A 12,177-nucleotide genomic window follows, 5' to 3' on the forward strand; every position below is an offset into this window, starting at 1 on the left:
TGAAATCACACAGCTGTTATGTAACAAAACAGCTGTCTGGATGTGCACGTGCAGGAAACATGTCATGTGACACCTTACGCATTCACAGCAGCAGCAACTCATCAAAAGCATGTTTTTTTTCTAAAGCCAAATTCAAAAAGAAATGACATCAATGCATTTCGTTGTGGGATTTTGTTAAAATCTTTCCCAGATATGTTTAGACACAAAAACATTTATGCTTGGAGTGATAACTTGTGTGATGTGTTTTTCCAGTTACCTAGTTTAGAAATTATCTGTCATTGCAAAAAGTTTAACTGCTGGATGCAAGATGTGTCCTACTTCAGTGAAAGGTCCCGTCTGTGTCCATTCACTGAAGGTTTCATGTTGCTAGTATGTACATGTGTTAAACTAATTTAATGTGAGCACAGAAAAACTCTGTACACACATTATTCCGCACAGTGAAGCTCAAACATCCAAGAGAAGTAACAAAAAATACATTTTTGAGTGGATGATGATTTGAAGATTTTAGTCATTGAAATAATTCAGACCCCACAGCTGATTTAAATAAAAAAAACATTATGGGTAGAAATCCTGAAACTGAAGAATTATTGGACTATTTATTTCAAAACAGCCACAAATAACCATTTTATCAAAAGTGTTTTTTAATTGAACTTAAACTGACAGCTCTCTACAGGTGTCTTCATTCAGGACAAGAACAAAAGAACAACAAACAAACCAAATGACAGAAAAAGAGCAAATTCTGCTGTTCTCCCTGACTGTACAGTGAAATCTGAGCATGACCTCATTGTCACAGCAGTGCTCTGAGGGAAAAGCTGAGAGAGGAAGAAGGTGGTTGAAGATTGATGCTCTGCCTAATGTCAGCTGGTGACCATCCTTCCTTCATCACCTCCTGTGCTCCATCCACTCTCCATCTGAAGTGATGGGGAGAATGAATGACAGGAGGGAGGATGGAGACTGATGGAGAGGGGAGTGATGGGACACATCCATCACTCTGAGACTTTCTGGTTTTGTTGGTCTGCGCTCATCTCCTCTCTTTCCTTCTTTCTCATCTTGGTGGGAGACACGGAGGGACAGACCGGAATGGAGACAGACAGATGGAGAGGGAAAAGACAGGAGATGGCGATCGCTACTCCATGGCCTCCTGGTTCTCTTGGTCTGCGCTGATCTCCTCGCTGGCCTCTTTGCCCTCCTTGCTCCTCTTGCTCTTCTTGTGTTTGTGCCTCCGATGGCTGTCGCCCTCCTCGCTGTCGTGCCTCCTCCTGCTGCTGCTGCTAATGGAAGGAGAAGGACAAAGTGAGAAAGGGCAGAGGAGGTAAGGGGGGGAATCCAAGAGGTAAAAGGGAAGAGATCAGAAGGAGAATAAACAGCAGGGAGGGAAGACAAGAAAGGGAGGGGGAGATAAAAGGGAAGAAGGGAAACACAAGAAGATCAATGGGTGAAAAAAAATGGAAGGTAAAGTGAAATGGAGAAGAGGCAAAAGGGAGAGGAGAATGACAGAGAGACAGAATGGTACCAATAACAACAAGAACAGATGTGTAGTAGGAGACAAAGGTTGAGACAAGGTGGAAAAGAGGCAAATAAGAAAAACAGAAAATATTATGATGTAATGTACAGAAATATACCATTTGTCAATTGACCATTTCTTCAGCACCTTCCTCTATAGTTGCTGTTACTAGGCCTTTGTTGGTTCACCTATCAACCTTTCTGCTCTCGTGTGGCACATTTGCAGTTTACAGTGATAACAACGGCAGATTTACCACAGAAAAATTCTAAGTAACTTTTGAAACAACAAGCCATAGTTGGTTAACTAATTCAGCGAACATTATCCACGAGTTGGTAGAATCACCCACTCCAGCTGAATTGTTTTAAAACAAAGATAAAGTGCACGTTCTTGGTCTGCACTGTAGGGTTAGGTAGTGTTTGTGTGAGGAAAAATTGTAACATTAAGGTTGACAATTAACCAAATCTAATAACAAGCAGGACAGAGATGCTCCAGTATCATACTTCACATACTTCACAGTAGACTGCCTGGTTGTGAAAGTGGCCTTTTTTAAAGTAACCTGGATCCCTGGAAACTAATGAGTTAATTAATTAAGTGCTCCTTGGCTTTGAAAGTACGACTACGTAACTACATTAAGACTTGGAAGTAACACTAGATTACTGCAGCGAGCAAGCAAGTTTGCATCTTGTGTTAGAGCAGATGATTTAAGTCATTTTAAACACAGCTACATCCTTTCCTTACACTTGTTGTTGAGGTTTCAGTTTTGGAAACTCTTGTGGAGAGAGAGTCTCAAATTCAAATCTTGACAAGTTCCCTGTGCCTTTTTAGAGTTGCTAAGCTATAACTTGGAGAATTGCTTTTCTGGGTAGGGGTTTAGCAAATGATCAGGTGGTCTAAGAGAAAAACTGCATGAGTGTTCATATACCTGCGAGAAGACTTGTGGCGTCCCTCCTCTTTCTCTCGGTGCCGCCTCTCTCTGTGTCTTTCCTCTTTCTCTCGGCTCGACCGGTCGCGATGGCGCTCTCCGTAACCACGCTCCTGGTACTCACGGTAACGATACCGCTCCTCGTCACTACGAAATTTGGAAAGAGCTTTGACTTAAATAAGTTATGTTTACATGCATACCAAACAAGCTCTAATTAAATGGAAAATCAACAAATGCTTTATCAGTCTGTGTGTGTGGGTATGCGCACACACACACACAAAGACACACAAAGACACACAACAACATCAAAGCTTAAAATGCTGAAGACAAAAAAAACAAGGATGCACCAGTCCAACTTTTTCCTTTAATAATACCTATTCTATAACACCTCAACTCAAGATATCTACTGATACTAAGTACCTGGTATCAGATATTAGCAGTTCCCTTCAATTAAAATCTGTATACTGTGTGAAACTTATAAGAATTCTATTTAGGAAACATGAGACCAGGTACATCTATGGGACTAAAAACTGGGTTGACAGGCTGTCGTGACAGAATGTGTGCAACTAGTAGTAGAAACTATTTTACAATGATGCTGACAAAACACTGTAGTTAATGTGGACCTGTCACATCAGGGCCAATATCAAGAGGATCAGCATGATACTTGTCCGGCGAATCAGATTAGTATATTCCTCAGCAAACACTGTTTAAAAATCAAAGCAGCATTCCTTTAAAAACACTGCCCATCACCCTGTTCCTCATATTTGGTGGCTTCATAAACGCCAGTTAAGTCACCCTCCAGCAGGGGAAATGTGTGTGCCTTTGTGCGTGTATTTGTCTCACCTGGTGTAGCTCATAGCTGAAGGACTGTGCTCCCTTTCTCTCTCCCGCTCATGTGTCCTCTCCCTGGGCCTCTCTCTGTCCTTGTCCCTCTTGTCATCTCGACGGGAATAGTAGTCCCAGGGTTTAGAGTTGTCCATCATTGGGGGCCATGGAGGAGGCACACCTCCAGCCATGGGTGGAGGGTAAGCACCTGAGGAGGCAAAGAGTCAGAACTTGGTTGTCACTTTGTCACAGAGATATCTGTCAAATTATGATAAACATATGGATATGTGCACTTTTAAACAACTGTAAATAACAGGAAATACAGACTTGCTTATCTTTCTTAATCTGTCAGAAACAAGGCTTTATCTCTACATGTATGAGCCGTCCTCAACACGTTAGGTTATTATTTTCCAAACATATCATAACAGATCCCCTACATGGCTTCTCATGGCTTGTTAATGGGCTGAAATGAAGTTGTGGCATTTGTTGTGTTGCTAGGGTTAGAAAATCAGATTATGTTGTCAAGCGCTCTACCTTGAGGGAACGGGTATGGAGGAACAGAGCGCCCATCATAACCTCCAGGGTGGCCACTGCAGAGACAGATGAAAGGCAACATGTTACAGATAGCACACGTGTGTGTGAGTCTGTGTCTGTTTATGCATTAAGTCTAGGGTTGTAAGGTTTATGTATGCTTATGCAACTTTGCGAAGAAGGCAAACATGACTTTAACCCTTTTAGCACCATAATAATAGATATATTTATTAAAATGCCTGGTCTTTTTTGTCTATTTTTGTCAATAATTGTGTCAAAAAATGCCCTATGTGTAAATAATTTACCGTATTTTCCACACTATAGGGCGCACTGGATTATAAGGCGCACTGTCAATGAATGGTCTATTTTCGAACTTTTTTCATATATAAGGCGCACCGGACTATAAGGCGCATTAAGCGAAACAAGACAGTCAGATAAGTCAAACTTTATTAAACGCGTTCACAATAACTCTCAACATTGTCCAGTTGTAACACGTAAAAAAACACAGTCTGATACCGCTAAATCAAACGTTAGCGTATTCACAATAACTCCTTATAGGTCCTTATACACACACACTGTAATATTATGGTGAAGCACAGTATGTATTACTCCGCGACGCTCCTGACTACGATAGCCGTAATGCTGCAAGCGGTGCGGCTTTGTAGTTTACCAAAGTCGTACTAAAACATTTTGACAGAGCGCCGTGAGCGCCGTGTACCACACAAAATCGCTTCAAGGTCAGTAAGCACAACCAGAATTAATCCATATATAAGGCGCTCCGGATTATAAGGCGCACTGTCGTTTTTTGAGAAAATTAAAGGCTTTTAAGTGCGCCTTATAGCCCGGAAAATACGGTACACCCTTTTTCCAGGAGAAGTAGAACTTTCAAAATCTGTCAAGTATTTACCATTCTTATGTAATTAAATACCTAAAACTGTGTGTTGTAAGAAGAAAAGGACAAAAACGGAATTGGATTTTCTTCAACTTTCTTTTTATAAATTCTTGAAAAGTGCAGATTGAACATTTCTGAGAATGCAAAAATCTAATTCAGGAGGAGTTACGGTAATTTGAAATACACATGCGCCGCGGTGTCACCGGTGATTCCCGTGGTTGTAAAAGGGTTAAACTCTTGACATGGGTCAGATCAACAATTTTTAGTCCGGGAAAAACCCAGTATTAAGAAGAAATGTAGTGAGTCTGGGCATCACTCTTAAGAAACACTTTTCTCAATGAATGACACAGACCCCTAACTTTTAACTCCCTGGTATACAACTTTAGAAGTTATTAAATTTAAATATACATTTGACTGTACAACCTCCAGTCCAAGTTAGAAATTGTTGATCCTGTTTCATTATAACCTTAACTACTGTACTTATGTTGAATTTTAAAAGATATCTGTAGCTTCAGCTCTAGCTTTCTTGTGTGCTTGTGTGTTACCTGTCCATAGTGGGGATAATAGCAGGAGGGGGCCCACTAGGTGGAGGAGGAAAACCAGGAGGAGGGACAGTAATGGGCAACCCTACGAGGGAGAAAGATAAAATGGATGGTTCCTTAAAGCTGAATACACAAAGAGGCCAGCTGAGAAAGAAAACAATGATGACGATGAACTTACTGGGTGGGGGGATGAGTGGAGGTGCAGTGCTGACGTTCGGTGGTGGAGGAAGAAATGGAGGTGGGGGTATGTTTGGAGGAAGTGGTCCAGGGGGGAAGAAGGTGGGTATCTTAGCTGGGGTGGGCTCGGCGTCTGACGTGGAGTGTTCAGAGATCACCTGCAGAACAAAAGGGAGAAGAGGTAGAGATGAGAACACACACTTAAAGCAGTTTGTTAAAACTGTCACTGTAGTTTAGTGAGAGAAAGAGAGAGAGAAAAACACATCTAACATCACTTAGAGATTTCTTTTTTCATTCAGAGTGACCACTCTTGTTGCTTCTGTCTACCTGGATATTGTTCCCCTCTAGGTTGTGTCTGCGTCGCCCTTCAACCCTGCTGATGGTGGCCGTCTGTCCACCAATCACATCTATGGTACCACTCGGCTTCCTGGTAAAATAATAGCAAAAATAAATATTAAGCCACTGATCGGAGTCCAAAATAAATGACACATCCACATACACACTGTCTGTTTCCACACATACTATAAGCAAATATGATCATTAATAAAACATTACACAAACTATATATCCAACATGATTAAAACCAATATACATACCTAGCAGAGCATTTCACAATGCACAAATCCTCTTGTCAGTGCTGTCTGTTGGACAAACTATGTAATGGTGACACTGTTTCTATACGATCTCAAACCTCATTTATCTGCAATAACCTAATATCTGCTAGTTAGGGTTTTTCCATTGTGCGTGTGTGGTCATGCTGTAAACAGCCATGAGCAGTTGGTGCAGTTTGATTGTTTTTCCACTGCACCGTACAGCAAGGTAAAGTTTATCTCAATGCTAAAAGAGCTCTGGCACATTGCATTACCTATAACTTCTTCACAACTAGAATTACTGCCTCACGGTTGCCTCCACCAACCAGACAAGTTGCAGTTTACATCCATGTTTGTCGTTTGCTATACAGATGTGAAGCCCCTAGAGGCTTTTTGTGATATAGCGATATATAAATAAAATTGATTTGCCTTGACATTGTTAAGCTTTGTTATTCTTGTTCTGTTATACGTCTATTGTGTAAGTGTAGTGTCTAAGTTCACTGAGAGAAACAAAAAACAGAGTCAAATACCTTGTATGTGCTCACATGCCTGGCCTAAAGAGCTGATTCTGATAGAACAAAGTTGTGACGATGTGCTTCAACTATGGATGCTGCTGCAAAGAAGCTACAAATTCTAAAACATGGATGCTTCACACACATCTTCAACCTGGCAGCACAGAAGATCTACACAGTCACCAGTTCAGTGTCCAACCAAATGTCAAACGTGGTCATGAACTCCTTTCTATCCCTGAGTTATGGATTTGAATAACTGTAAGAAAAAGTGTTTCTTCAGAATGTTGTGATGTCACAGTGAAGTTGATCTTTGAGTATTTGGAAATAAATTATTACTGCTTCATCATTTTATCCTGTTGGACATTTGTGTTAAAATGTGTCATAATTACAGTATGGAGTTATGGCCAAAAATGTTCTTTGTGATGTCACAGTGACCTATGACTACTAAAATCGAAATCATTTGTGCCAAATCTGAGATATTGTGTTCATGAGAAGAGGACAGACAGATGGACAACTTAAAAACGGCTGTCCGTGGAAGCATAATAAAAGTATCCCACTGGTCCTTTTAAGGAGAAGCTACAACAGCATGAAAGGTTCAGTTTGTATCAGCAGTAAATTAACACAGCTGTGATACCACTGATGGTGATCAGTAAGCAGTAAAACAAGGCTGACATCTGAAAGAACAAAACGGGAACACAGGAGTGAACCTAAACTCCAATAGGAAGAAGCTACAAAAATACTGCGAGCTGAACACAGAGAGATTTTTAAACCAGAGCTTTCTTCTCAGCTAAGGGGGTTTGACCACCAAGAGTTGGCCATGGTCGGCCCTGCTGCTGAGCAGGACCACAGCAGCACAGTTTGGCTATCACCTGCAGTGGGGGTGTTGGTAGAAACATGTCATTTTGGCTAAGCTCGGCACAGCTTGGCTAAAGTGGACCAACCTGGGCTAATGGAAAAACCCTAAATATATCAGCTTGGCTAATTTATAGGTCTAGCTCTGATGAAAACCACATTTTTAGTTATTTTCTAGGTCTGGTCAGTGATCAGAACAAGAGTCAAAATCAACCAAGAAGTCCAAGAAAAAGACAATGAATCTTTTAGGACATCACTTACCATTTTGTGTTTCTAAAAATATTAGTCAATAAAACCTTAACTTTGAAGTTTTCTAACATTTTGACTTTGACCACATCCTATTAAATCAAACCACATCCGGTTCTCTAACTGATCTCCCACTGGTTTCAAATTTCAAGTTTCACTGTGTTAAGTCCTACCTCAACATACCAATTAAAAATGTGTCTTGTTAAGGGAGGTATGGATGTTTCATGGACTTTAAAGGGTTTTATCATTTACAAAAAAAAGTTGAGGTCTTAACTTAAACATAGAAAAAAACGCTGCAATGCTGAATAAATGATTCGTCCAATCGCTATAAAATTACAGTTTAGTTTGAAGCAATTCTCACATTTATCAACGGGCCACCAAAACTGCAAATGTGTCAGAGTTGCATTTAGCTAACATGATGACATTCTATTTCCCTTTTAAAACTTTCTACAACATGACACATGCACATCAACCAGCCCAAAAGGAAAACACTTGGGTGAAAAAGAAAGCATCTATGGGGCCTTGGAAGTAGCACCAGGAGTTTTTCTGTGGTCACATTTCATGGTCAAGAAAAACACCAGGCCCCCTTGTTTTTAAAATCTACACATTTCCCATCAGGCCCATTTAACCTTGTCGGGACAAGGCCATGCCCACTTACGTATAATAGGACATGTCCTGAGCAGGCGGGCCAGTCCACTGAGGGGGAGAGATCCTACCATTTTGAGACAAAGGACAGGGGTAAAGGAGATGAGAGTAACATTGGCCCTAACACACAAACACACACATACAGCCCGTGGGAGGGTGACCTATTTTAACCACAGGGAAGCTGATGAACCTGGAGTTGGCCATGTGAGTTTTTGTGAATGTCTAAGTATGTTGCATTTGAATGATTTTTTTTTTCTTTTGCTGTGCAGTTTCCTCTAAAATAATCAACTTTTGCTGCCACACAGACCAGCCATGGCTAAAATGTATCCCTTCTTCTTGAGATGGACAGTTAATTGTATGTAGTGCTAATGTAGTACTTCATCCAGCCCTCCACTGCCTAGACACATTGTTGGCTTACCTACTGTGCACTTCTCGAGGAAACTGGATGTGTGTTTTATTCGCAGATTTTGTTCAAAAGTGAAGATAAAAGCAGAAGCGTTACCTGGTGACCTGACTGACGGCAGACTTATACAGGCTGACAGGAGATGTGAAGTCTGGCTTCGAGGTGTGAACAGGTAAACTGGATATGTCTTTCTCATTGCCTGTCCTGCCTTGCTGTACCTAAGACAGAGCAGTGAAGTAGATATAGTGAGAGGCTTATGAACAAAACAGCTGGTGAAACGTGGAGGGAATTGAAAGAAACAAAGGAACAAGGAAAATGTGAGCAGCAAAGTTTCTCACAGTGATTTTGCTTGTCACTGAGCCGACAGTTGAAACCTCCAGACCCATACGCAGCCTCTTCTGTTTTTCACAGTAAGCCTTCCACGTGTCTTCATTGAAGCCATAATTGAAGTAGTCTGACAGATCCGCTCCTACACAGCCAAAAAAAAAAAAAACACTTGTGAAATACTGTGCATGCTTGACATGACTCGTCTTTATCAGTGTCACCAAAGATCCCTGCAAATGCACATAACTGGTGTGCCTATAGAAACAGTGAAGCATTTTACAGTTGTTTTTGTTTTGGGAATTTGAGCTGCACACACAAACACAGACCTGGCTTTCTCCAGGGTTTCTCTTCAAAGGATTCCATGTCCACCTCCAGCACTGGAACCCCATTAATGTTTCCAGGAGCGTCGAGATCCACTCCCTTCAGCTTTGTGGCCACTAAAAATAAACAGCACACACATCACATACATTTTGTTTAAACCATTCACTACTCTCTTTGTATAATATTTACATTATGGGTGTTTTGAAGAGAACAATGCAAAATAATACAAAGAAGAAAAAACAATTGTTAGTCAAAGTTGTCAGGAAAAATTTTTAAAAATAGAAAAGGAGAGCAGTTTTAAGAACAGAGTGATACCTTGTCCATAAGGTCTGGAGCCTGTTGTCTTTATGTTGAGATTTACAGGAGGAGCTCCATAAGGTCTAGGAGGGAAAAAAGACACAGTGTCCCTGTCAGTGATACTACAAGGTCCACTCTGGGTTAAAGTTACCATATACACTGCATCTATGACAGAAAACACTTTTATCTGCTAATGTCTTTTTCTTTCTTTTTCATTTAGGTGAAAATGTTGCACGCCAACATGTCAACATGCTCTGTCTTTCAAATGGACAAGAAATGTGAGTTCTGAGTATCATGTCAATACACCAAAATACTGTAAGCTCATACAGTTTAAACTGGGGGCAAGTTCACACTGCTGTTCTCCATATGGCTCATAGTGGGATATGGTGTGTTAACAATGTTCTGAGACGATTCATGAAAAGTATCTGAAAACCACAGTGTTGGAAACATAATTTTGCAAATGTAATATCATTTTATTTGGACATCAAACTTCTAGTTGGAAATCTGAAAAGACAGACAGATTCTGAGAGCTTAGCGTTTTTTTAACGCATCAGGTAGGAAAACACACCCAACATGAAAACATGAAAATATTAAGGTAAGCTTCTTTATCGCTTCAAGTCAGTAATTGCAAACTTCTAGTTCCATCTCACTTCTAACTTATTCTAACTAGCCGGCCAGTGCATGTGGCTAGTAAGGCTGACTCAATAAGCTGCAAAATGCAACACTTTGACTGAAACCTACGTGTATTGTGGGGCTCCAGTTTTGATGTCTCCAATGGTCACCCGGACATCGTCATCATCATCATCACTGTCACTGTCGCTATCCACATCTTCACCTGCTCCTTCACCTGTGGCCTAAGATCCCAAAACTGGCAGGTAAGTCTGTGTGTACTAACAAAAAAAAAAAAACAAAGCACACAATGGTACATGTACTGACCGTGTGCATGTAAGCTACCTACCTCAGAGGCCACTCCATTTCCTGTAGCATGTGCAGCAGCATCCTCTGTGGAAGCATCAGCAGGTGCACTGTGGACACAATGAACCATTAGATATAAAGTTCCTTCAAACTACAGACAGCATATATCCTCAAGCAATGCAAATGAAAGAATCAGAGGCACAGGATGAATTGCTATATATATATATATATATATATATATATATATATATCTCAGGTGTGCACATCAAGTGACAATTTCCTTTTTACCAGTGCTTGAGAAGCTTATAAACACAAGGTATAAAATGTCTTTCATACCAGTATCTCCATGTTAGGTTGTAGTCCCTATATTTGTTTACACTCTCTCTACTTTCTCTGATTTAAAAACATAATCACGATGGAAATGTACGACAGGATAAAAAGCTACAGCTTGCTACCAGGCAACAACTATGTCAAAGTTATTTCTTCTGGTGCTCTTACAGGGTTACTTACACCTGAAATATCTGTAAACACAGCAGAGCAGGCCTTTATTTTCTGTGATTAGAAATACAGTCAATGCTTATTTTCTTTTACTGTTAACTAAATCAGTCGACTGTTGGTCTAGCGTCGAATCTAAGTGTGCTTTTTCAGTCAGATAAACAGAGAGAGCGGCTACTTCACATTTTCACGAAAACACGAGGTAGGCAAGAAATAACTAAAACTGAAAGGCAAAATCATTAACACTTACTAAAATACACAAACATTCACTATAACATGTACTGAATATACAATGTACAATGATAGTAATATGCTGTAATGTGATGTACATTAGTATAGGTTTCTGTGGATCTAAGAAAATGCTTTTATTCTTTTACATTTTTAACTGTTTTCTTCCTGTGAACACCAACTCCCCCCTTTTGGTTGTGAACAGGTGTCTTTGTAAAACTTTTATGTGAATTTTAGGCTGTTTGTTCGGGCGTGTATAGATGTTAGTTACCTGACTGCAGCATTCAGTTTGGCTTCTTCATCCTCGTCTTTGCTCTCAGATTCATCTAAAATAAAGCAAATTAAAACAAGTTTTATTTCATCCCTATCCAGAGGCCATTAGCTGTTAATGTTTAATCAATGCTGAAAATCCTACAGTGAGCGAGAGGGAGAATAGAAACAGCTTTACATATTTTTGCACCAATTCATAAAGCTGCAAAAGCCGCTGCTAGCTGTTAGCTTAGCTTCCAGGCTAAGTCTCTGATCTTCTCGCACTAACAGACAGCGCTGTCAGTCAGCAGTCCATTAGGACAGAGATGAGCCTCTGATTCACGTCAGTGTCGGTCAGGAGGAGTTTTGAGTTTTAACCTGCTGCTGTTGTTGTTTTTGTTTTTTTTGTTGTTTTTTTTTACCTCCATACAGCCATTCCTCCTCCTCATCTCCAGCGCTGGCATCAGTGGTGGTTGTTTTGTCCGCTTCCTCCGCAGACATGTTCAGCTATCACGGAGCCGTGAACCCACAGCGGCTTCGACGAGAACAATGTTCAACAAAGCTCCTAGATGTAGATATACACGCGCAACTTCTCCCTTCAGCCGGGAAACGCGAGTACGAATAAGAATTTATGACTTCATGGATTCATCTCCAGCCTCTGCGATTCGGCGTTGGCCCGGAAGAGATTGTTGGCGTCCCGCTAAGGT

At 40.7% G+C, this 12,177-nt stretch overlaps 1 protein-coding gene across 4 annotated transcripts; it reads right to left on the reverse strand.

The window, feature by feature from the left end:
- Positions 1-582: 582 nt before the first annotated feature.
- fip1l1b (FIP1 like 1b (S. cerevisiae)) lies at positions 583-12,177 on the reverse strand. 4 transcript variants are annotated; one of them, XM_071504340.1, is made up of 16 exons: positions 11,893-12,177; positions 11,493-11,547; positions 10,542-10,608; positions 10,325-10,437; positions 9,602-9,666; positions 9,292-9,402; positions 8,980-9,110; positions 8,741-8,859; positions 8,252-8,305; positions 5,721-5,820; positions 5,395-5,551; positions 5,220-5,301; positions 3,786-3,841; positions 3,270-3,459; positions 2,427-2,573; positions 583-1,268 (listed from the first exon to the last, which is right to left on the reverse strand). In XM_071504340.1, the coding sequence occupies exons 1-16, from the start codon at positions 11,969-11,971 to the stop codon at positions 1,127-1,129; spliced, it is 1,668 nt and encodes a 555-aa protein (XP_071360441.1). In that variant the 5' UTR covers positions 11,972-12,177; the 3' UTR covers positions 583-1,126. The 4 variants fall into 4 exon arrangements, with proteins under 4 accessions (XP_071360441.1, XP_071360440.1, XP_071360444.1 ...); XM_071504339.1 differs by having other exon boundaries at positions 583-1,271; positions 11,893-12,176; XM_071504343.1 differs by lacking the exon at positions 8,252-8,305.

Source organism: Trachinotus anak, unplaced genomic scaffold, assembly GCF_046630095.1.
Source record: "Trachinotus anak isolate AG129_WGS33_773 ecotype Australia unplaced genomic scaffold, CSIRO_AGI_Tana_v1 ptg000019l, whole genome shotgun sequence".
Taxonomy (NCBI): Eukaryota; Metazoa; Chordata; class Actinopteri; order Carangiformes; family Carangidae; genus Trachinotus; species Trachinotus anak.